Below are 25,693 nucleotides of genomic sequence, written 5' to 3' on the forward strand. Positions count from 1 at the left end.
TCTGTCCCTCTCTCTCAAAAAGAGACATTAAAAAAAAACTTTATAAATCTTTTTTTGCAAAGGTAGATTACAAAAATTAAGCAGTTACGAGTACTTCCTGGATTTTTTGGCATACTTAAAAAAGATCTGCTCCGCCCATATCTAAACAGAGGATAGGAGAGGATGAAGAAAAGGGGATATATGGTCAGGCATTTTGCAACGTCTGAAAGTAGGAAAAAACAGCAATATCAAATCGTAACTGAACACACAAACAACAGCAAAACAAACAAAAATTCTGACCATATCTATTTCAGGAGAATTGAACCAGATAAATTTTGATGCTTTTATTCTATTCTGAGAGGCATGTAATCAATATGTGGAGAGATGCTTTCACTGCTTCAAAAGGTATTAAGTACGAGGTACTGTGCCGGGTTTTGATTCAGAGGAAGAAAAGATCGTGATTCTAAAAAATAAAGTCACTCCTGCCTGCAAAGAGCTCCCAGCTCCCAGGCTGTAATAGTTGTGTGTGTGCAAGGTCCTGGAGAAGGCCAACATCTTTATTTTCTCTCATCCTACTTCAAAACCATAAGAAAACAATTGGTAAATGCAGAAAATCTTAACTTCTTGGGAAAAAGCCACATTTCTTGTGATTTAAAGAAAACGTATTATATATACAAGAGCCCCAGACTCCCTCTTCTGCATCTACTAGTGGCTGCGTTCTTGTGAGGAGACATCGACGCCTTTGAGACACTGACTGGGCTGTAACAGTTAAACCTGCAATCATGCTTTATGCCAGGAAAATGTTTTCAAAACATCTGCGCTATTTAACCAGCCGGGATGTTTTGTGCGAAATATATGTGAATGCTTCCGTCAGGAGGTAATCGTTCAGTTGAAGTAATGGCTGAAAATATTTGAAAATATTGGGTCATCTTAACTCTGTGTGTGTGTGTGTGTGTGTGTGTGTGTTGAATGGGTGTGCATGAATGTGCCACATACTCACGTAACAGTAGAATTTTATATGTAATTATGTTTTTAAGTCAAAGCACTTACTGCATTTGATCTTGTAAGGGAAAATGTAAGACATTAAGGATGGGAACGAAGATCTTTATAATGAGAGCAATGACATTAAATCACATCACGTAAAATTCCTTTTCATGGGATTTGGGAAATTATTTTACCTTTATTATTCAGTCTTCACACAAAGCTCGTGGAATAAGCTCAGTGTTTTCATTTTACATAGTGAAAAAAAAATGTGACTCAGTGCAATTAGGTGCTTGGAGTCCCTAGGTGAGTAAATCGCAGAGATAAGAACAGAACCCAAGTTGATTACTATTGTCCCCACCCTACAGCTGCCCCAACGCCAAGACCTGTTTAACTTGTAAAAGAAGGAATAGCAGGTCACTTCCCAGTTACCTATGTATGAAGCTAACGAGAGCCTGGCTGCTCACCATGGCCCCGCTTGCACAAACTAAGCTCCCTGTTGACTGAGCCTGCCTTGCACAATGTGGGAGGAGCAACAGTGGGCTTTGGAGTCAAATTTAATCTTGGGTCTTAATTCTGGTTCTGCCACTTTCTAGCTATGCATATTTGGACCTAAAGTCTCTGCCTTGTCTTTGTGCCAAGACGCTGGCGGTGACAATGCTTACAGTGAAGATTATGTGAGATCTCTGGCACATACGAGGTGAATTACCCACCTCAAGAGTCACCAACAGGGGGCGCCGGGGTGGCTCCGTCCATTAAGCAGGAACCCTTGATTTCCGTTGGGCTCATGATCTCATGGTTCGTGAGTTCGAGGCCCACATCAGGCTCTGTGCTGGCGGCGTGGAGCCTGCTTGAGATTCTTTCTCTCTCTCTCTCTCCCTCCCTCCCTCCCTCCCTCCCTCCCTCCCTCCCTCCCTCCCTCTCTGTCTCCCTCCCCCTCTCCCTCTCTCTCTCTGCCTTTTCCCCCCATCTCTCAAATAAATAAACTTAAAAAAAAAAAAAAAAAAGAATCACCCACAGGGACATTCCCTGACTTTCCTGGAATGCCATCAAGGGATACAAAATGATTTGGGGAGTACAAGGTTTATAGGGAATGGGGCCTGGGACATAAGTCAAGAGTTTTGAGCTCTGTGCTAACCCACCTGCAAAAAATTGGTATGGGGCCATAGTTAAATTCATCTTTTATCTCCGACCCTCATATCCTCTTACGTCTCAAGAGGCGTTCTATTAAGTAGAAAGAAATGGAGAGCCTTGAGAACATGAGAGAAATAGAGGAATGGCATTGCGGAACCTTTTTACAATGCTCAAAATGGGTTTTCCTAATCCTTTCTTTTTTTTTCACCCTTTGTAGCTGATGGCGTCTGTGTCTTTAAATGCTTACTCAACAGAGACACGGAATGTTGCCGCGTGGGGAAGGAATCCGTCTTGATCACTCTGGGATACAGCAGTGCTCTCTTGAAGTTTGAATCTCACGCGGGTAAGTTTTGCGCCTGTCATGGCTCCCTGGCTTTTCTGAGGCCGAGTCTCCTGATTGGGTGACTTTGCTGTTACTGATTGGCTGGCTCTGGCGGTGTGTTTCCTGATGTGAGCTGTCATCAACCGAGACCCGGCTTTGAAACCAGTGCTTACCTGACACCGTGGCTAGAGAACAACCAGCCTTTTCGTAGACCATGATAATGCTGTTATTCTTGGCCCCCCTTTTGGTCCTCCTCCATCCAGAGCCGCGGGAGAGGCCAGGAAGGATTGTCCCAGTCGTTGTCACTTACTGTTGTCACTTACTGTTCTTGAAGAGGAGGTTGTTTGCAGAAATGTGGCGTTTCAAGTGGAGTGCCGTTCAGAATGATTCGACCTTGTTTTTGTCTTTGAATCATCAGCTGAACATTTTTAGACTCCGGACGGCAAATGAACAGCGGCAGGGAGGTAGAGTATAACCGGAAGCGTTTTAAGAAGGGACGGAAAGGCCCTCTGGAAGATTGTGAATCTGATCAAGGAAATGAAGGCTATCAGTGCCTCGGGTCTACCTTAGGTGGTCGATGGTCATTTTTTTAACTTGGATATAAATTGATCCTTGGTGTTAATCCAGACAGTGTAAACCATTAGGTTTGGTAAATAGTCTCCTCTGGTTAGCTAAAATATCCTAAGCTGTTTCATAACTACTTGGGATAAAGAAGTTAACCTGGTTTCTTGTTTTGAAATTCCACTCATGCAGGAGTCAGCCAGAGTGAGGAACGTATCACGTGTCTGTCCGTCTCCATTCTCTGTTCATCCATCTGTCCATCTTATTTTTATGATGCATTTCAGAGGACATGATAATAACCACCACATCTAAGCCCCTCTGGTTTTCAAGGCCACATGTTACGGGGATTCATCTTCCCAGTGTAGGTCCCTGTGTCTGGGGTGCCTGGTGTGATAATCTGTTTCTTTCCCCTCTCTGTGCCCACATTATCCCTCCCTCCTACAGACAGTCCCGTGGGTCAGTTTGGCTCCCGACCGCGTCTCCACCTTTCCTATCCTCTTCAGTGTGGCCTCTTCTCTACATTTAGCTGTGGAGACTCTGTTCTGCCAGTCTTCGGGTCATTTTCTGGGTTAGTCACTCTGATGTGGGTGTTAACGAGTTGTATCCATGGGACAAGTTAAGCCCAGGATTCTCCTACTCCGCCAGCCTCCCTGGAAGTCTCTAATTAATTTTCAATATTAATCTTGGATACCACAACCTTTTATAGTCACTTACTAGTTCTAGTAGTTCTCTTTTAGATTCCTTAGAATTTCCTATGTTAAAAAAAACAACTGTCGTGCTCGCTTCGGCAGCGCTTATACTAAAATTGGAACGATACAGAGAAGATTCGCGTGGCCCCTGTGCAAAGATGACACGCAAATTTGCGAAGCGTTCCATATTTTTAAGGGGCACTAAGGGATCTACCCCTGAAATCCTTGTTGCACTATACACTAAGTTGGATGTAAATTTAAAAAAATTAAAAATAAAATAAAATAAAAACAACGAAAACAAAAACGAAACTGTCATCTGCAAATAGAGATGACTTTCCCTGTTTTCTGATCTTTATGCCTTTTATGTTTTTTTCTTGACTTTTTGAAATTCTTGTGACTTCCAGTACAATGTTGAATAGATCTGGGAAAGCAATTGTCCTTGACATTCTCCTGATTGTAAGGAAAGTCCACTTGTCACCATTAAGTATAATGTGTGTGGTCTATCTTTTGTGGGTGCCAATGATCACATCAGGGAAGTTTACTTCTTTTCCTAGCTTGTTGGAAATTTTTATTATAATTAGGCATTAGATTTTGTTAAGTATTTTTCTGGATCTGTTGAGACTATCATATTGTATAAATGTAGTGAATTACCTGGAATGAAATAGTCTGCATAGAACTGGTATTAATTCTTCATTAAATTTTTGATAGGATTCACCTGCGAAGTGACTGGGGCTTAAGGTTTTAGCAATAGATTGATTTAGTAGATATAGGACACTTCAGATTTTTTCCTCGTGTCGATTTGATGTTTTATATTCTTCCATGGAATTACTGCATTTCATCTAAGATGTCAGATTAAAATTTCTTCATAGTTTACGTGTTATCCTCGTTTTTTATCATTGTTTTTAAAGTTTATTTATGTATTTTGAGAGAGACAGAGACAGCATGAGTGGGAGAGGGGCAGAGAGAAAGGGAGAAAGAGAGAATCCCAAGCAGGTTCTGTGTTGCCATTATAGAGCCGGCTGTGGGGCTCGAACCCACGAAGACATGAGGTCAAGACCTGAGCTGAAACCAAGAGTCAGACACTTAACCGAGAAGCCACCTAGGTGCCCCTCCACGTTATCCTCTTACTTCATACTATTTATTATAATTTCTTTTTTCCTGATAATTGGTTATTAATGTCTGATCTTTCTTTTTTTGATCAGCATTGCTAGAGGTTTATCAATTTTATAAGTCTTTTCAACAAATCAGCTATGGGTTGCATTTTTTTTCTCTTTTGCTTACCTCTTTTCTATTTCATCGATTTCTCTTTATAATTTTCTTTGTTTTTTTTTATTCCATGATTTTGCTCTGCCCTTGTGTTTTAACTTCTTACAGTGAAGCTTTAAGTCAGTATTTTGTCCTTTTATTCTTTCCTAATATAATTTCCTGAAGTCGTTAACCTTCCACTAATTCTGGCTTTCCTGATATATAACCAGACTTCCCTATGTTGCATCTTTGTTGTCATCCTGTTCAAATACATTCTGATTTCTCTTCTGATTACTTCTTTGGTCTCTGAGATATTGAGAATTATTTTAATTTTCAGGTACTTGGAAGTTGTGCAGATCTCTTTCCGTCATGGAAGCTGGACATTCTGAGTGTTCTGCTATTGGGTGTCTGGATTCTGCTGACTTCCTTTACGGAGTATTAAGGTTTGTTCGCTCAGATGGATTAGCTAATTTTAGGTCAGCTTGATTCTTCTGAGACTTGCTTTTTAGCTTTGCCTTGGCCGGCTTAGGGAAGTCTTTATTCTAGGTCTAGTTTTGACATGCTCCTAAGGTGTGTCTGATCCTTGGTTTCTGCTGTTACGTCTTAACTGTTCAGCAAGGTCTCTCCACTCTGGCTGGAACTAGAAGCTCTCCCCACCCTGTGTTATCTCTGGGAATTGTTCAGCTTAGAGCTCTCTCATAGTTATTCTTGGCCCACTGTGGTTTTGACCATCTTCTGGGCATCAACCCTACACATATTTTATTTAAGATTTATTCAGCTAGAAACTCAAGGGGAGCCCTATGCAAATATTTTTAGTTTTTTCTTCATATAGAAAGAGCTTGCTTTCGAGTAATCGGCCTTAGAAATTCCAGCAGCTTCAGCCTTTCTGAATACCAATCTCTGTATCTTCAACTCAGCAAGATCTCTCTGTCCTGGTTTGCTTTCCAGACCATGTGCTGCAGTATGGATAATGTCTCTAGACAGAAAACCAGGCTAATTGTAGCAGTGTCCTCATTGGTTTCCCTTCTGGATCACAATTTTGCATTGCCTGTCTGTTCTCTGCTGTCTGACGGCACTGTTTCATATATTTTCCTTGTTTCATGTAGTTTTCTTGTTTCAGTGGAAGGAAAAGTATGGTACCAGTTAATCTGTCATGATTATGAGAGGAGTGTTCCCTGTTTCTTTCAAAAGAAAGAAATTCACACACTCAGAACACTTCACATTTCCTGGGCAGTAGTAATGGGTATTCATGAAAAGCCAGAAGCAATCAACATTTTCATTACTTTAGCATACATTCTAGCTCATTTGTACAATTACCGTACAACCCACAAATCAGAGCCTTCTGTCCTGCAAGCCAAGAGAAATGAGTTTCAACTCACAAAATATTTGCAAACGTTTCCTTCCCTTCAGTGGTAGATCTGCCTTTTTGACTTTAATATATCTGTGACGTATGCCAATGACATATTTCTATGATCTTCCCGAATCTTCCTATGATCTTCAAGGGTACTTTCAAAAGATTGGCCATAGACACAAAGAGGTACAATTACAGACCCTATTACAAAGCCATTTGTTTCTGCCACGAATGGTGAAGGGTAAAATTTTATCTGACTTGCAAGCTAATAAGTTAGTTTGCCACTGTTTCATGAATGCTAACAGAAGGCACAAGACTTCTGGTTCAGAGGTAAGGAGTTAATGACTCCGAGAAAGAGCAGTAGACAGAATGTCAGCATACTGTTAGTTTTCTGAGCCCCGATACCCAGAGGCAGGTGCAGAGGATCCAATGGGTGTCTGAACATGCAATGGTAGCCATTACAGGAGAGGAACAGCAAGCTTGGAGAACCCGCTGTTTTATAGCAAGCAGTAAGCAAGCTAAGCTCTTTGCTCCAGAGGAAGATATTATTTCATACCTGAAGGTTGATTGTTGCGTACACAACCCTGAGAAACAGCCCAGGCAAAGAGTAGTCAAGGCCTTGAACTCTTGGCGTACTAAGTAAGACAGGAGTCCCAGAAAGAGGCCTGCAGAGGAACTACTCCCAACACTTTTTCTCTGTGAGGAAGAGGGAGATTTTCTCATTTATAAACACTCAGAGAATGACAGTCTTGGAAGTTTCATTCATAGGTCACATTGAGTTGAACAAATGCATATGTGAACAACCTTTGCAGCAAAGACAGGCACAGACAAGGCAGGTTAGAATGTCTCTTATAGCTAAAAGAAAATATCAATAGTGAAGGACATCCCACAGGGCACCTCTCTTCACAAGTCTACTGAGACAGGCCCCTGGTCTTGGTAAACTAAACACCTGATGTAGAGAAGCAGATGCTTCTGTCATTCAAGGTAGCCCCCAAAGTGTAGACCAACAGCACCAAATGAAAATGAACATGAACCTCTTGGCACTTCTCATTTGTTAGAGGGGACCAGACATCCATTAGGTAGAAATAATTCAGATAGGCTTTGGGCAGAAATAAAAGCAGATATCCAGACAGCAAGAGATGAAAAATAATTTAGAAACAGACTAAGTCAGTACGAAATCACTACGTTAGTACAGTTAGACTCACCCTAGAAGCCAGAGAACATGGGGCTGGACCTGCTCGGCTTATAAAGTGCACGGTTCAAGTAATGCAGCTTGGAAGGTCTGGTGGATAAGTCTGTGTGAGCATCTCAGTGAGACCTCCGTGTTAAAAGTCAAACAAAGAAGCCAAACTTGATAAACATTTTTTGAGGACTGAGCGGAGTTATATCTGCAATAATAAAACATATGTGAGGGCGTCTGGCTTTCCCAACAGCTGGCTCCCAGATGAAGAGAGAAGGCTATGTTTGTGGGTCAGATAGAACATTCTGCGGTTCTAGCTGGATTACACTTGAGTTGGGTGTTTTTTGTTTTTGTTTTAAGGTATTTTTTGTGTTTTGTTTGTTTTTTTGTTTTTGTTTTTGTTGGGTTTTTTTGATCACAGCTTTTAGAAACTCTTTATTTTCTGTCAAGCTTATTTCCATTTTCTGGCCGAGCAGCTTAAGACCACTCAGTGGTCCTTGCAGCCGCTCAGCAGCCTGAGCAGTGGGCGCTGTGGTCCGGTCCTCTGTGGCAGGCCAAGCGCCCACGTCTTGAGCAGACATTCAGATGGGCGTTGCACTCAGTTGGTTTTTTTTGTTTGTTTTTTTACTTTTAAAAAAATGTTTATTTTTGATAGAGAGAGAGAGGGAGGGAGAAAGAGTGGGGGGAGGGCAGAGAAAGAGGGAGACAGAGGATCTGAAGCAGGCTCTGTGCTGACAGCAGCAAGGAGCCCGATGTGGGGCTCGAACCCATGAAGCATGAGATCATGAGCTAAGCTGCTCAGATGCTGAACTGACTGAGCCACCCAGGCCCCGTGAAAAGCTGTCAGTTTTAATAAAGACAAGTAATTCCTACGTTCGATAATGAGAATCAGGATGTGGCTTATCTCAGGATGCAAATGTTTTAGAATGTTTGTCATAGTTCATGACTTTCAGGAAGGCAAGGCTTTAAGCAATGGAAAATTGTTCTGTCCTATATAATGGGACATAATGAGGCTAAGGGCACAATGTCATTTTTACTTTTTACACCATACACGTTTGACCTGTCACATAAGACACCGTCTACTTGAGGGAAGATTAAACAGATCATCTTACTGATGAGGAAACTGAGATTCAGAGAAGATCAGTCACTTTCTCAAGGTAATATGACTAATAATTAACCTACCACGGATTGGAATCCCTAGCTTCCTGACTCCAAAGCCCACACTCTCTTCCCACGTTCTTGCACAGCCTCGCCGATGACACCTGGGTAGTTTTAAGAAAGAAGCCAGGGAAACAATGAAAAGAGCTTGTGCCAAAAGAAAAACACAAGGAAAGCCTTTCGTCCAATGTCTTCACACTTGGAACACTTAATCCTCGAGGAAACATACTCGTAAAGCCCACATGGAGTGCGCGTTTCTATGGTATCCGTGTTTCGTGAGGGTACTGCTCAGAGTCGGTACAAAAGTCTGAGCAGTCCTGGGGATTTGATGTTTCAGGGACTCTCAAAATTGAGGCTGCCTTTCATTTTCTGGACAAAAAGTTTTCTTTAAGTCTTTATGTTGTGGCGGGGTAGAAATTTTGAGACACCAATAGAAAAGGTCTCAGGGTTCCTGGGTGGCTCAGTGGGTTAAGCGTCCCTCCTGGGCTCAGGTCATGATCTCGCGGTTCATGGGTTTGAGTCCAGCGATGGGCTCTGTGTTGACAGCTCGGAGCCTGGAGCCTGCTTCAGATTCTGTGTCTCCCTCTCTCTCTCTTGCCCCTCCCTCACTTGCACTGTCTCCCTTTCTCTCTCTCTCCAAAGTAATTAAAAATATTTTTAAAAATTAAAGAAGAAACAGTCCTAAGAAATTGGGATGAATTTTACTCCCTAGGATATCCAATGACCAAATGTCTTCTATCCACCACCTGTACTGCTTCCCGGCTTCTTCGTGAAAGAAAGTATCTTAAAGAGCCTAGATAGTGATGAGGCCAATAATGGGAGTCGGCTGCCCTGATCCTACACGAAGCCCTCTGTACATGATTTCTAGTCACTTACCAGACAAAGTGGGGGGTGGGGGGGGAGAATCACCTGACCTTTTTCATTACATTCTCTGAGACAGGGATTTGGGGCTCAGTAATGAAATCCAGGTTCAATTTGCTTTTGCCTGATATAGAATACAAACGATCAAGGTTCTCCTTAATCTGTTTACATCCATCACAAAAGCAAGAGGAACATTTCTAAGTAAGGAGCCCATAAGTGGGACCAATTCTGATACAAATTTTTCATCAGTTCAGTGCGTCACTTCCATTTCAGGAATGAGCATAATGGCCTTGACCGCCCCCCGCCCCCGCCTTGCTTTAGAACACTGGCTCTAATCTCTCAGTCTCCCTGGTTCTCCAAGAAGGAAAAAATAATTGCTACCAGGAGTTTCAGACTGGACGTGAGAATTTTCCCACGGATGCCTCCTAACCCCTTTGCATTCTGTGGTTTATGTGTCTCTTGACTGCTCTCTGTGAATCCCTGAACCAAACCGATTGCAAATGCAGGTGTTTACGGATTGATGGGCTTCCTCGGTTTAATCTAATAATAGTTTTCAAAATCAGTGAAAGCCCCCGGAGGAGTTAGTTGCCTGTCTGATTTTCCTGGCCTGGGAGACTCACAGTAAGAACGGCCGTCTCCTCACTCTGGGTCTGTCGGTGCACGTTATGAAGCGAAAGACCGGAGTCCCCAGCTGTAGGAAGTGGTGGCAAGGGAGGGCCAAGCTGGCTGTCACCCAGAGGGTCCCAGATGGCCCGGGTCCCTGCTGGCAGGGGGGTCTTGATTGTCATTTGTCAGCCTAGGTGTTGACAGTGAGCTGTCGGCTGGTGTCACTGCCCATCAGACACAATTGCTGAATTTTTGAGATGCGCTCGGCTTCTCCGGAGTGAGAGAATGTGGCATTTGAAATGTGAGGCTGCTATTTTAGATTTAGAAGTGAGTCAACAGCTGCCAATTATCTGTAACTTGAGTAAGAGAGAAAAATCCAACTTTATTGGGGAGTTGACCTGTATTGATAATTAGGTGGCATCTCTGGGAAAGAAAGGATCAAATATTCAAATATGTCTGCATGAGGAATGTTTTTGCCCTTTTTCTCCTTCTTCAGAACTGTGACTCCGTGATCTCCAAGGCTGATTTTGTCACATGTCCCATGACCTCCGGGAATCTCAGAGACCACTGTGAAATCCAGTACATTTAAATTCACCGCGTTTTAGAAGCAGTGGAGATAGTTAGTGACAGATGCCAACGGAGAAAAAATGTTTAATTAAATGGACTTGGGGTAAATTCTGTGAAGCGGTAGTCACTGCTAGTGGAATTGCACTAGGCGTGTGCAAGGTTGACATCCTGTTCAGTCATTTATGCATCTGGCAAATATTTATTGAGAGTCTCTTCCATGCCAAGCACACATTTATGTGCTGAAGACAGAGTGCCGAATAAATAGAAGTCCTTACAATGATATAGCTGACATTTATCTCAATGTTTATTTGTTTTTGAGAGAGAGACAGAGCACGAGTTGGGGGAGGGACAGAGAGAGAGGGAGACACGGAATCTGTCAGCGGAGAGCCCGACGCGGGGCTCAAACTCACCAACTGCGAGATCATGACCCGAGCCGAAGTCAGACGCTCACCTAGGCGCCCCGTGGCTGACACTTGAAGAGAAGGGCACAGACAATAAATAAATGAAGAATTATAGTGAAGTTGTGTGTGATAAAGGCTGAAAAGAAAAGTAAACCAGGGAAAGAGGCAGAGGACGGCTGGGGACTAAGCATGTGTACCGTTTGTAGGTAATTTGGGGGGGAAGCTTCATGGATAAGTGACATTTGAGTAGAGGCCTGCCATGCAGGACGGGGAGCCTTGTGCGGATCTGGACAAGGCGGGGGGGGGTGGGGTGTCCAGACTGGGGAGCAGAATTACATTGACCGTGAGGCAGGGTGTGTCTGAAGAAAGGCACTAAGAACGGGGGGCCTAGATGAAACGAGGGAGAAGCAGAGGGGCGAGGTCAGAGAACAGAGGCCAGATCAGGTGAGATGTTGGAGGCATGGTGGGGATCCTGGTTTCATCCCAAGGGAGAATGAGGGCGTCCGGAGGCCTTGAAGCGGAGGCCCAGCTTTGTTGTGAGCATTATGCCATTTTTATGTCCACTTGCCAAGCGTGTATTCATACTTCCGTTCATTGTGATTCTCACAGCAGCCCTCCTGTGAGGCCAGCATGTTATCACTCTTGGTTTCCATTTTTAAGCAAAGACACCGAGGCTCACAGACAGGAAGGAAGGCGCCCAAGTGACGAAAAGAAAATGCAAGGCCTGTGGACCCAGCTTCTAAGCTGCCCTTTTCATTTTTCACTGGTTGACACTGAACCTAGAAAACTCGTACCTTGAGTTGGGATGCTAACAACAGACCCAGCAAAGCCAGCTTGTGTCAACATTTCACTCACGGAGAAAAGGAAATGAAGAAAGACAATGGTGGACCTTCTTCTAGGAGTTTGTGAATCATGGGAAAGCTTTCCCATTTTTTTTTTTTTATTTGAAAAAAATTCCAGTTTACAGAGAAGGTACGTGAACGTGACAGAGAACTTCTGAGTACCCTTTAAGTAGATTCATTAATTTACATATTTTCTCACATTTGATCTCTTAAACCCACACACGCTATCGCTTTATTTCTGATCTATTTGAGTACTTTGGGCTTTACCAGGTATAGCCTGATGCTGTGTCCTTCTGTAGATACCCCATTAGGGAGCACTGAGGTCCCTGCCTCTTGTTGGTAATAGGAATTTCGGGCACCCGGTCAAATTGTTTTCCCGTTTCTTTACTGTTAACGTTACCGTGCTTTCCCTGTTTGTCGTGACGAATAAGCATTTGGGGCAAAGGTACTTTGAAATTACATAAATAGTCTGCTCCTCCTCAAGTAGCCTGAATTTAGTGTGCATTGATTATCCATTGCTTTGGGAACATGGTTGATTTTTGGATACATTAGTCTCATATCCTGCAGTCCCACCGAGTCACTTAGTTCTTGTAGACTTCTTTTGTAGATTCCTAGGGTTTTCTATATAAGTGATCATGTCATCTGTGATTAGAAACAGTTGTACTTCTTCCTCTCCAATCTGTACGCTTTTTATTTCTTTTTCTTGCTTACTGCACCAGCTAGGACCTCGAGGCCAGTGTTGCATAGAAGTGAGCCTAGACATCCTGACCTTGTTCGTGACCTCAAGGAAGACATTCAGTTTTCACCATTAGCTGTAGGTATCTTTATAGACATCCTTCGTTGGGTTGAGGAAAGTCCATTCTGTTCCTAATTTGCTAGTCATGTCCATCTTGAATTGTGTTTTGCAAAATGTCTTTCTCGATAGATGAAGAGGAGAGTATCGTTTTTATTTTTAGCCTGTGAATAGGGTGAATTTGATTTTTCAAATGTTAAAACAACCCTGAATTTTTGAGTGAAAGCTCATTGTCATGATGTGTGTTTCTTTTTATAAATTAGATGTGCTAGAATTTCATAAATAGTTTTTGCGTCTGTGTTCTTCAGGTGTTTCTTTGTAGTTTTTAAAAATGTCTTTGGGGGTTTTGGGGGTGGCTCAGGAAGTTGAGCGTCTGACTCTTGATTTCAGCTCAGGTCATGATCTCATGGGTCGTGAGTTCAGGCCCCGCGTTGGGCCCTGTGCTGACAGCGTGGAGCCTGCTTGGGATTCTCTCCCTCCCCACTCTCCCTGCCCCTCCCCTGTTCGTGCTCGCTCTCTCTCAAAATAAGTAAATAAACATTTTGGAAAAAATAAATAACATGCCTTTGTCTCGTGTAGGTATCAGGTTAATGCTGGTCTTGTAAAATGGGGGCACGTTCCCCAAACTAGTTTTGTGAGCTCTTTGTGTGGAATTTGACATCGCTTTTTTCTCAGATGTTTGTCAGAAGTAACAACGGAAGCCAAATGCACCTTGAGTTTTCTCTGTAAGAAGATATTTAACTACAAAGGCAATTTATTTAATATATAGAGATCTAGTAAATATATGTACTGTTAACTGAATGAATTTTACTTATTTATGTCTTCCGTGCAATTTTTCCATTTCATTCAAGTTGTTAAATTACCTGCCATCATGTTCCGCATAATCATTCTTTGTATTGGTATGATCTCCCTCCTTATATCAATAACAGCTATTTCCCCACCTTGATCAGTCTAGCTAGAGACTTACCAACTTTATTCAGCCTTCCCGTGAAAGAGTTTTCGGTGTCACTCATTTTTCTCTATTTTGTTCGTTTTCCATCTTCTTGACTCTTTCTCTTTATGATTTCCTTCCTTCTGATTACTTTGATTTTCTGATTACTCTTCTCCCTCTACCTTCTTAAGGTAGATGCTTAAAGCATTAACCTGTGCTTTCTGTTTTTCTAATAGACACATTGAATGCTACAAATTTTTTTCTACACACTCTTCTCTGTACCTCCCATACATTTTGGTATGTTGTGTTTTCCTTGCCATGCAGTTCGAAATAATGTGTGTTGTTCTTTGGCCTGTGGTTTTTCCTTTTTGATCCATGGATTATCTGGAAGTAAATTGTTTAATTTCCAAACATTGGGAGACTTACCACATATCTTTCACTGTGCTGGTTGAATTCTTTTATGGTCTGAGAACATGTTTTGTTTCAAGTTTGTTGGAGTTTGTTTTAGGGCCCACAGTATGGTCCATCTTGGGGAATGTTCCATGTGTTTCTGGAAAGAGTATGTGTTATGTTACTGTCAGCTTGGATTTTTCTCTAAATGTCAGGTAGTTCAAGATCTTTAGTGATTCTTGGTCTATCGATTATTGAGAAAGGAGAGTCGTAATTAGCAACGATGGCTGGATTTTCCCTATAGTTGTGTCTGCACCTTTGCTGTAGGAAAGTTGATATTCCACTGAGCATTTGTGCACTGATGCTTCACATAATGACACAAGAAAGCAAAAAGTCAAGACTCCAAGCTTTTAGCAGCTGATTTTCAATTTTGTTCTCTTTTGGGGAAAACTCATATTTGCTTGAACCCAGCTGGCGCCTGGCCCCCTTCCGTGCCTCTCTGCTCTCAGGATTTATTATAGGAACGTACTCTCTGGTCCCCATTTCCTGTGGAACATGCACACAAAATATCTGAAGAGTACTAAAATATTTGTGGATGAAATGACATTAAGTCTTGGATTTGCTTTAAAATGTCCAGCCAAGAAAACACAAGATACATGGCAGTAGAAATGAATGGAGATTGATGAAATCTCAGTCAGCTTTGGATCTTGATGATAGAAAGCTTTATACTACTCTCTGAGAATTTAAAAATCATGATTAAAAAATTTAAAAAATGATACATGGGAAAGTCCGTTAAAATATGATTTGGAAGGGGCGTCTGGGTGGCTCAGTCGGTTAAGCATCCGACTTCGGCTCAGGTCATGATCTCACAGCTCGTGGGTTCGAGCCTCTTGTCAGGCTCTGTGCTGACAGCTCAGAGCCTGGAGCCTGTTTTGGATTTTGTCTCTCCCTCTCTCTCTGCCCCTCCCCCACTCATGCTCTTTCTCTCTCTCAAAAATAGATAACCATTCAAAACAAAAAAGAACGTATTGAGACAGCATGTGTCAGTTTGCCTGTTTTCAGGAACATCAGATCTACTGGGATGTGTAGTCAGAGGCAATCTCTTACATCAGAATGGAGTTAAAAATCCGCTTCTGATAGTTTGAAATTCAGCAGTCATTTCTCTCCTGAAGTTATCTGCAGGCAGTGTTCAGGCCTCGAGACCTGAATCACGGTACTCAACGTCTTTACCAACAAGTAGTGTTGCAGAGTCTAACGTCCCTCTCCAGCAGGAGGAACACAGAGCATGAGTCAAGGTTTCTCTGCGGAGAGAGTTGAAGATGCCGAAATCTGTTCTGCGATGGTTCAGGGGGTAAGGAAACACTTGCCCACAAGTCGCACATACGGTAATGGTTCCTGTCGTGTGAACAAGAAACACACGGGTGCTTCCCGGGGTTCCCAGAAGGAGGAGCTGGAACAGCCCTTGGCCTAGAAACACTGACAGCTCTTTGGCCACATCTCAGTCACCCCTTTCCGCTGTGCCCGGTCGAGAAATGGGCTAACCCTTTCTTCTATTGTCCACACCTGTAGATTCTGCCCAGGGTTTAAGGATTCTCTTCACATCAGGCTAAAAATTGTTTCTTTTTTTCTCTCCACCGTGACACCATTGACGTTGGAGGCCGGCTGATGATGTCTCTGTTGGGCTGGGGCGGGGGGGGCTGTGCTGCACCCTGTTGGGTTAGTCGAGCAGCACCCCCGGCCTCTCCCCACTAGATAATCAACAGCACTGCCGTCCCCAGTTGTGACATTGTCCCCTCTCCAGACATTGCCCAGTGTTCCTTGGGGGAGAAAAATCACCCCTTGTTCAGAACCACCAACCCAGAAGCCTTTTGAGGTTTCTGTGGGTTTGACTGCGGGAAATAAGGAAGATTAAGTTTCAACAAATAAGCTGCTCTCTGTCCTTCTTCTCGTCACTGACCTGACCAAGAGCCAGAGTTTGTGAACTGTGGACCAGGCAGATGCGTTTACCAGATGAGTTATGTTTACCCTCCAGGGTGACTTTGTGTTTTAATTAAACTTGAAGGCACTTACACTAGGTCTCTACTCTCCAGCCCTGTTTCTTTATAGCTGCAGCTACTTTCTAGAGATGCACACATGTGGGCCCCTTCACCTACTTACGGAACCTGTCTGGCTCATGAAGCATTTGAATGTGCCACCTTTGTAAGGTGAGGCCATGGTGGAAAAGGCAGGGACTAATATATGTGCTCATCGAGCAGACTTCAGAGCCACTGCGGTGCACATAACACTTTGTCTAAACTAGGGAAGAAAACAAAACCCAAAAACCTCCTTCCTTAAGACAGTCTTTCATCTGCTAGAAAGTAATCATGATTTTGCTAGGGAAAAAAAATACTATTGACTGTCATTGGCTAAAGAATTGTAATAAATTAATCAATCTAAGTATTTCTGATAAATAATCTAGTTCCTGGGTTGTGCAGTGCACATCCTGTGCAACCATACGTGGCAGTCTTCCATAATTAGGTTGAGGAAGGTCTGGATTCCATAGGGAAACCTAGAATTAGGCTTTCCTGGGAATTTCATTAAATAATCAGGGTTTACAGAGGATCTTTGAGACAACAGGGCAGATCATGGAGTGAAGGTAAGATCACTATTATATATATATTTTTTGTGGCTAAAGGAAAATAGCTTCTCTTTATACCAGTCAGATGTTCCGACTGACACCCTATCCTGGACCAATCTTGGGGGTGTGAGGATATCACTCAAGGAGGGCGTGACTGAGAAGGAAGTAACAGCAAAGGTGCCATCAGGAAGAAATAAAGACTTTCCATGGCTGCTAGAACTTTGTGCTCACGCAGAACTGATCCTAAGAGACTGTTCTTTCTGGGCCTGCACACCATTTCTCTGATTAATGATTAACGGTTGTATAGCCAGGGTTCTCAAGAGAGACTATCCCTACATCTTCATGTTCTTAATTTGACATCAATTTATTGCTATTTTTCTTTCTTTGCTTCATTCACTCTCTGTGTTTATTTATACAATAAATGTTTTTGAGCACCTTCTGTGAGCTTGCACTATCGTAGATCCCTGCTCTCGTGGAAAGACCATTTTCCAAAAGTGACTTCAGCCCAAGCAGCCACTTCACAGAACCCCTCTCAATCGAAGATAATTGTAGTTTGTTCAGATTCCACTTTAAAGTTTATTTTTCAGTATTATTGTATCTGGGGCGAGGATGTTATCAATACAGCTGCTGTTAGCATTTTGGCTTCATTATTTTCAGCATTTTCGTTTTGTATCCGTCTCTAAATGGTTGTGATTGTTGTTTATGTGTTATTTCGTACCCTGCTATTTTCATGTCACATTCTGTCGTCAGTATATTTCCATGTTTGTTAGTCGTTATAAGCATCATTGAAAATACTTAAGTGATATTCCACAAACGAGTTCCTATAAAATACTTATGTGATCCTTTACAGTAGGACATTGAAATTATTTCTATTTTTCAGTATAAATAATAATCTTGCGATTCTAATTAGTAATAGCGACATTTTTCATATTACAAATAAATAAATGTTTTTGGGTCCATAGCTTTGGGATGGTTTCATTCTTCCCAATCCCCAGGCGTTGAACAAATGTGCCAGAGGATATGAAGTTTTCTTTCTTGCTCCTATACATACTGCTGGGTTGCTTTCCAGAACACATGTTCTGGTTTATGATGACTCTAGTGGGGTTTCTGTGTATTGTTTCATTGAAACCTTAACATAATTGGATGTTGTGGGTTTTATTAATTCAGCTGTCCTTTTTTTTTTTAATGTTTATTTTTGAGAGACAGAGCATGAGTGGGGGAGGGGCAGAGAGAGAGGGAGACAGAGGATCCAAAGCGGGCTCTGTGCTGACAGCAGAGAGTCTGACGCGGGGCTCGAACTCACAAACCATGAGATCGTGACCTGAGCCAAAGTCAGATGCTCAACGAACTGAGCCACCCAGGCGCCACTAATTGAACTGTCCTAAAAAATAATACATCCGGGGTGCCCCGGTGGTTCAGTCAGTAGAGCACACAACTCTTGAGCTCAGGGTTGTGAGTTCGAGCCCAACATTGGGCATAGAGATTACTTAAAAAAAAAAAAACAATTAAAAAATAGTGCGTCAGTAGAATTTCCATTTCACTGCTTTCTTGTTGATGCGAAATTGGGGGAGATTTTGTTAGAATCCCAGAATTTGAACTCGGGACACTGGGTGCGATCAGATCTCTGCCCCTGGAAGACCCTCTACTCAGGCAGTGAGACGAGCCGTGCACGGATATTTGCTCTGTTGTCGCTCTCGCGGCCATGAGCTAGGGTTCCCCTGCCATGCTTCCTTCAAGTTAGGCGTGGAGGTGAGACTTGCCTTGGCCAATAGCTGTGTCCTTTCTGTCTGAAGGTTTTACAAGCCCGTGTGGCCACTGTCATTTTCTGGTGTTTTGCACCCACCATCCTGAGGCACTTTCTTGCCTGGGTCCTTGAGTGAGAATAACGTGAAACAGAGACCCCGTGCTGACCGGATGTGGACACAGAGCCTAAATTAGCAGCAGATGCTGTCCCACACCTCTGCGATTTGGAGTGTGAAGAGGCAAACAAGCCTCTTCTGTGTGATTCAGCCACCACAGCCGGTCCACCTGCCTGTGCTGCCGCGACATCGTGCGGCTGCCGCGGGACCAAAGAACACGTAGCAGCTCCAGGAGTCAGGTGCTTTCCCAAATAGGGAAAGAGTTTGGTATTTATGTATAATCTACTCAATTCCGAGCAACAAAGTGGGTGACAACATTATGCCATCTGCCAGCTCAAATTATTTTTGTCCTCTCAGATTAAAAATTGTTTTAATATTCAGCAGGGAAATGACTTAATGCAGGTTGGCTTCGGGCAACTTTGTAAAAATTGCTTTTCCTTCATGACAGGCCCGTAAAAGTGAATAATAATAATAATAATAATAATAATAATAATAAGTAACATTTATTGATTGTTTCATTATGCTTCAGGGACCGTGGCAACAGAACCCCTTTATTTCCCTTTGCAACACGATGAGGTCAGTGCTGTCATCATCCCTGGTTTACAGATGAAGAAACTGAGGCTCAGGATGATTGTCACTTGTCAGGGTCATTCACGGGTTAGTCACGGGTGTACTAGGATTTGAACCCAGGTCCGTGGGGCTGTGTGCCAGCCCCTACGTGACAGGGGCCACATTGTTGCTTCCCATACTTTTCTCAAAGCCCCACATGGGACACATTTTGGTTCTTCCAGACCCTTGTCCTCCCACCTTTTCCTGTCACCCGCCTTTGCCATATATGTGATCAAAGATTTTATCCCATATGAGAAGTCTGTCCAGCCCGTGCTGAGCGAACGGGCACTGCGCAGGCTCGAGACACGAAAGTCAATGAGCTGCTGTTGCTTCCCTCCAGAGGCTTTATATGTTGGAGCAGCTCCCACCGAGAGCAGTAAGGCGTGAGCCAGAAAAGTGAGCCACACATGTAGTTTTTAAAAAATATTTTTCCGGGGCGCCTGGGTGGCTCAGTCGGTTAAGTGGCCGACTTCAGCTCAGGTCATGATCTCACGGCCCGTGAGTTCGAGCCCCGCGTCGGGCTCTGTGCTGACAGCTCAGAGCCTGGAGCCCATTTCAGATTCTGTGTCTCCCTCTCTCTGACCCTCCCCCGTTCATGCTCTGTCTCTCTCTGTCTCAAAAATAAATAAACATTAAAAAAAATTAAAAAAAACATTTTTCCATATTTTGTTAGAAATAATGATAATGTAAAATTTACAATCTTAACCATTTTCAAGTGCAATTCCGTGGTATTAAGTACACTCATACTATGCCACCATCACCAACATCGGTCTCCAGGACTCTTTCCACTTTTGGAATTGTAAGTGTCCTTCCTAGTAAACATGTCTTTGAAGCCAAAAGAAACAGGTAAAATTACTTTTAATAATCTGGTTTAACCCAGGAAACCCACACATCGTAACTTAAACACGAAACCAGTGCAGAAAAATTGTTAATGCGATGTTTCATGTTCTTTTTCTCTTGTGCCGTGCTTTTTGGAATCTCCTAGATTGCGTTTTACCCTTAGCAGCACATCTGAATTTGGGCTGGCCACATGGGAAGGGCTCTGTTGCTGCATGGGGCTAGACCTGTTGTGTCGCTCAGTGGGAAGCACAAAGGCAGAGATTGATCATTTCAAGGTAATAAGGGGAAAGATGGGATAGAACATCCCTGGGGCACCGTGGGAGCACAGCAAAGAGACACCTAGCTCACTCTGGAGCTCTAAGGAGGCTTCTCATATGGGCAAAGAACAGTAAAAGACACGAGATCCACGGCACAGAGACAAGCCATGCAAAGAACTGCCCACACTGGTGAGAAGCCAGTGCGAGGCCGGCGGGAATGAGGCCGACTGGCTTCTAGGGCAGAATGGGGCACAGTCAGGAAGGGCTTTGTATGGAAGCAAAAGAGTGGATTTTGTTTGCATGACCCTGTGCAGCCTTACAGTGTCCTTTCCTACACATGAGGTCATTTGGGAATGGCATCAGCCCTCGAACGAAGTAAGCATTTGTGGCTGATTGCCACAGACTGCTAATTGTCTCCTTCTTCTCTTCTCACCTTCTTCCATGTTGTCAGAAGTCATATACTGTTAGGGGTGATAATGAGCATAGCTAACGTGCACCTCCCAGCCAGCCTTGCAGATAAAGAGGGGAGCTGGAGTTATTTGATTGGGTTTCTGGGAAATCTCCTTAACAGGGGCTGTTTGCCCCTTATCGATTGCCCCTTTCAGTTTCTTGCTGCCTGGGATGTATACATGATTGCTGTGAGGCACCCTGAGGATAGAAAGTATGTTTTTTAAATTTATTTATTTTAAAGTTTATTTATTTATTTTGAGCGAGTGAGAGAGAGAGTGTGTGCCAGCAGGGAGGGGCAGAGACAGAGGGAGAGAGAGAATCCCAAGCAGGCTCCAAACCATCAGCACAGAGCCTGCTGCGGGCCTCAAACCCATGAACCGTGAGATCGTGACCTGGGCCGAAACCAAGAGTCAGACGCTTAACCGACTGAGCCTCCCAGGCCCCCTGGAGAGTATGTTTGAAACACATCACAGGAGAAGGGTACATGATACTCGCCTATGTATGACTGTGGAATGACTCCACCAGCCCTGAGCTGCCTCGTTCTGGACTTCTTTTATGCGACAGAAAAATAAATCAAAATCACAGTCTCGTTGAAGTCATTATTATTTGGGTTTTTCACTGTATGCCGATGAACCCAACTCTGAGTCCCACAGGACACACAGCCCATCAATTAACTCTCTAAGTTCATTTTGCAAAGGAGCTTGCCAAGGATCTGAAAACTTCCGCGACCTGGTAAGGATCAGGCAGGAAGCTATAGGGTCAGAGGTAAAACTGAAGCCTGGGGGTTCTGGCTCCAAAGCCTCTGCTTTATCTGTTGTAAGACTTTGTTGTCCAAGGACGTGCTGTCTGTTCCCTCCGGCTCCTGTCGCGGCGCGTTTTTGGGGTAGCCGTCCTGCAGAGGATTGACTAGAGAGTAGCAGGTCACAGCTGGTGACAGCCTGTATTGGTAGCTCATAGGAACTGGTAACTCGTGCGGTGACCACTGTGTTCCAGCTCCTACTTGGGCAGGGGTGTCGTCTGTCTTGACCATCTAGCAGGAGACCCATAAAACGTAGGGCTCTCCCTCCTCTTGAGTCTCCTGCCACAGAGTTGATTTCTTGCCTTTAATGCTTCCCAGCCGCTTCTGCTGGGTCCTCCTGGCTGTGCAGAGAGGAGGCTCAACCAGGCCCTTCTTGTCCTGCCGGTACAAGATTGTGCAGGCATCTGGCTTGCCCCTCTCCCTTCCTGCTGTTTGCCTCCTGGCTATGTCACTAGTCAATTAGCATCCCCAGCAGAGGGTGGGGATGCTCAAATCTGTCAGTTCTGCAACTTGTTGGCATGTCTGCAGAGAGCTCAGCGGGAGAGGGGGTTGCTGACTCAAGGCTAAAAGTGATTTTCGTATCATCCGCAGAGCTCAGTCATCCGTAAGATCCTTATGACTTGCAAGGTGGCCAAATCAATCAGTGGTTTATTGAGCATCCTCACTGACCTTCAGAACTCCTGTTAGCAAAACCTCCGGTCCCCAGAACTCCCGTTAGCAATCCCTCCGGTCCCAGTGCCCGTTGCCGAGCACCTTGTGCCCGCCTCACTGGTTCCAGTGTGGCCAGGTTGTCAGCCTCGCCTTGGGTGGTGACGCCTCCCGGCTGACCCGACACGCCTCACTCTGATTTCTCGGACCTTTTCTGCCAATCTGCCTGCACAGCTGGGCACAGAAGCATGTGTGCTTCTTACCTGTGTATCTAGAGATGGGATGACGAGGGGCTGGCCGGTAAATATTTTAGGTTTCACGGGCCATGTGGTCTTTGTCACAGGTACCCAACTCTGGCGTTGCAGGCACAGAAGCAGCCATAGACAATACGTGAAAGAATGCATGTGGCTATACTCCGATAAAATTTAACTTAGGGACGCTGACGTTTGAATTTCATATCATTTTCATTGGTCACGAAGTATTCTTGTTCTGCTTTTTTAAAAAGATAGGTGAAAATTGGCGCCTGGGTGGCTCGGTTGGCTAAGCATCTGACTCTCGGTTTCGGCTCAGATCGTGGTCTCGCGGTTGGTGAGTTCGAGCCCCGTGTCGAGCTCCACGTCGACAGCTCAGAGTCTGCTCTCTCTCTCTTTGTGCCCCTCTCCTGCTCATGCGCGCTCTCTCTCAAACTAAATAAGGAAACTTTAAAAAGTTAAAAAATATGTGAAAATATAAAAACTATTCTTGGCCTTCGGTCTATACAAAAACATGCCAGAGGCTGGATTTGACCTGTGGGTCATAGTTTGCCTACCAGTGATCTAACGGCAGGGTAACATGGTAACTAAAAGGAGGATTTGTAGGGCGCCTGGGTGGCTCCTCTGGTTAAGCATTCGACTTCAGCTCAGGTCATGATCTCGTACTATGTGGGTTCGAGCCCCACGTCGGGCTCTGTGCTGGCAGCTCAGAGACTGGAGCCTGCTTCGGATTCTGTGTCTCCCTCTCTCTGTGCCCCTCCCCTGCTCACTCTCTGTCTCTCAAAAATAAATAAATATTAAAAGATTTTTTTTAAGAGCGTGATTTGTTTTGGTGCAAAGCCTGGTGCTGTCGCCAGTCAGCTGTGTAATTTAATTGTGGTTACTTTATCCCCCAAGGCTTGGTTTCCTCATTGCGAAGAGGGGATAATCCCAGTACACGAGATGGTGGGCTGGGCTAGTCTCTGTGGGAGATCCGAGAGTGAAGCAGACAGGGCTGCCCTCTCCAGGAGCTGGGAGTCCGGCAAAGAAGGGTCTGCGCGCCCCAGTCCCTGTCACACAACGTGACATTGTGATCATGGCTGTGACAGAGGCACAGCGGGGACCGTCTGTCATCTCCACAGGGGCAGTACAGCTGCTGGAGATTTTGGAATGCTCTGGGTGTTGGCTCCAAGAAAGAACAGACCCACCCACCTGGGACTGCTGCGACAAGGCCCATGCGTGCACCTCTATGAACCCCTGCAGCCCGCCGCACCCCCGTGGCAGTAGGGCCCAGCTCCCCCGTCCCCTCGGCCACCGCCTAGAGTCCTAATGGGCTTGGGGACCACCTGTCTGTCCCTAGGTATCGACTCCTTTGACTCAGCCTGTAAAGACAAAAGATAACAAAGTGACTCGTGAATGATTAAAACCTCCATATGGTTGGGATCGCATAGTTTTCTAAATCGTTTTCTTTTAGACAACATCTGTGTCACAGGCACCCTTCTGAGACCATAACGGTAAGTAGTGGTAACGCACTAATTGTCGATCTTCCCTCCAGAAAGGAGTAAACCCCTTACTTAGCAACAGTCCTGCCCCTTTCCATTTGTTTCCTAAAGTTTTCCTGAGTCTACATCACTCATGAGTCCTTTTGTGTCCTGAATCCTGTGCTGTTCTGTTCCATGCACGTATTTTATACCAATCGCAGAACTTTCTCACGCTTTGAGTGCAGTTACCTAAGTTCAAGCTTTTAAAGCAGTGATCTTCTCATTCTTTCCTTTTTGCAAACTCTTTTCTTCTGATATACTTTAAAAAATGCCAGCCGCAGCTCCAGTTACCTTGGGGATTTCTTGTCTCATTTCTGCAGTGCTACGCTTCCTTTCTGCTCTGTCCACTCTTTGATCTGCCTTCTGCTCTGACAGTGGGAAGGATTTTTGAGGTTACTCTGGAATTTTGAAGTGTGAGAGGAACTTCCAAGTTGAGTATGACATGGAAAGCTTGCCTGTGCAGGGCTGCTGTGTAAAACAATTCCACACAGCGCTCTTCATAGCCTCTGTGGATGTTTTGTGCAGTGCACAACCTGTGTGGTGATACTTGGCTACCCTGGCCCAGTAGACCGGACTCCTTGAGGCTGTGATGCACACTTTGGATGGTACTGCCGTACTCGTGAAGAAGGAGGGGGACGAAGAGAAAGAGGGGGAGGGGAGAATAGCAGTACTTTTGTAGGGCGTCTTTTGTGCTGGACACCCTTGTAAGCACTTGACATATATTCACTCATTTAATTCGTAAACAGGTGAATTTTATTCCGGAAGTCGTGCCTGGCTCCCACAGTGTGCCAGCCCCTGTCCTGGACAGAGTGGTTCTTTCTTTCACGCAAGCTGGGTTGCAGTCCAATGCATTTTGATGGAACCGATCAAGAAGTCACCTGTGATACCCATGGCAGCCCCAAAGCTCAATGCAAAGATCATTAAAATTGGCATCTGACCCTCCCCCTGTTAACGAGTCCAGCCTCACGTTGAGCATTGCATCACCAGGGGGCCCTTCTGTTCAGCTGTCGTTTTCTCCATAACTCTCTGTCTTGGCCTCTGCACCCTGGAAAACCAGGCCATCTTCCCCACCTGCACTCCCACTCGGAGACCTCCCTGCCGTGAGCTTTGCTTCCGGCCATTTCCTTCTTCCTCTTCACCTGCTCGCATTCCTCCTCCTACCTTGGCTCTCCTGTCACCTCCTCTAAGCAGCCTTTCCTCATGGAAGGAATACACTCTGCCTTTTGGAATCTGTGAAGACAGATCATCCTGCAACACTTTGTGTGTAAAAGTGCATTGCTTTGTAGTCGTTCTTGCGTGTGTGTGTGTGTGTGTGTGTGTGTAGCCATGTATTCCTCAGGGTGAGAACCTCAGTTCTAACTTTGTTTATAGCCCCTCTACAGCCCCTCATCCTGTGCCTAGCATACCACAGGTGATCAGTGAATGCGTTTGGATAAGGAGGTGTCTCACCACCAGCCCTCTGGCCACCGCGGCTCAGGTTGTTCAGAGGCTTGCAGCCTACCGAGCAAAGCTGGCTTTCTTGGCTCCCTTCCCTTGTGCCGGTGTGATTTCCACGCTGGACCTTCGGTGAAAACACTCAGAAAGGGCCCTTCTCCCCTTGAGTCATTGTGAAACGAAGAGATCCCCAGCGAAGACAGCCCTTGGGGCCACTTGGATAAAATTCACACCTATGTCCACCCATTTTCCTTCTGTAGAATAAAATAATTTCCAACCCAAGCTAACACTGAGTGCTTCCTGATAACGCGTGTATGTAAATATACACATTTACAAGTGTAAATTGCTTACATACGTAAGCAAGTAGGAACATACTTTTGTATTGTATAAAATATAAATCGGCATATGCACACGTGTG

General features: G+C 44.4%; 1 protein-coding gene and 1 non-coding gene across 2 annotated transcripts in view; both read left to right on the forward strand.

The window, feature by feature from the left end:
- The window catches only part of LOC132663674 (histone-arginine methyltransferase CARM1-like), a 237,549-nt gene that overhangs the window by 92,374 nt on the left and 119,482 nt on the right, over positions 1 to 25,693 (forward strand). The window contains exon 2 of the mRNA XM_060610154.3: positions 2,312 to 2,437. Within this exon, the coding sequence (XP_060466137.1) occupies positions 2,312 to 2,437 (126 nt within the window). The remainder of the gene's footprint in view (positions 1 to 2,311; positions 2,438 to 25,693) is intronic.
- Positions 3,753 to 3,859, forward strand: LOC132663997 (U6 spliceosomal RNA). The gene has a single exon (XR_009603370.1). It is a non-coding gene; the product is annotated as a U6 spliceosomal RNA (small nuclear RNA).

Source organism: Panthera onca, chromosome D4 (genome assembly GCF_046562875.1).
Source record: "Panthera onca isolate mPanOnc1 chromosome D4, mPanOnc1 haplotype 2, whole genome shotgun sequence".
Lineage (NCBI taxonomy): Eukaryota > Metazoa > Chordata > Mammalia > Carnivora > Felidae > Panthera > Panthera onca.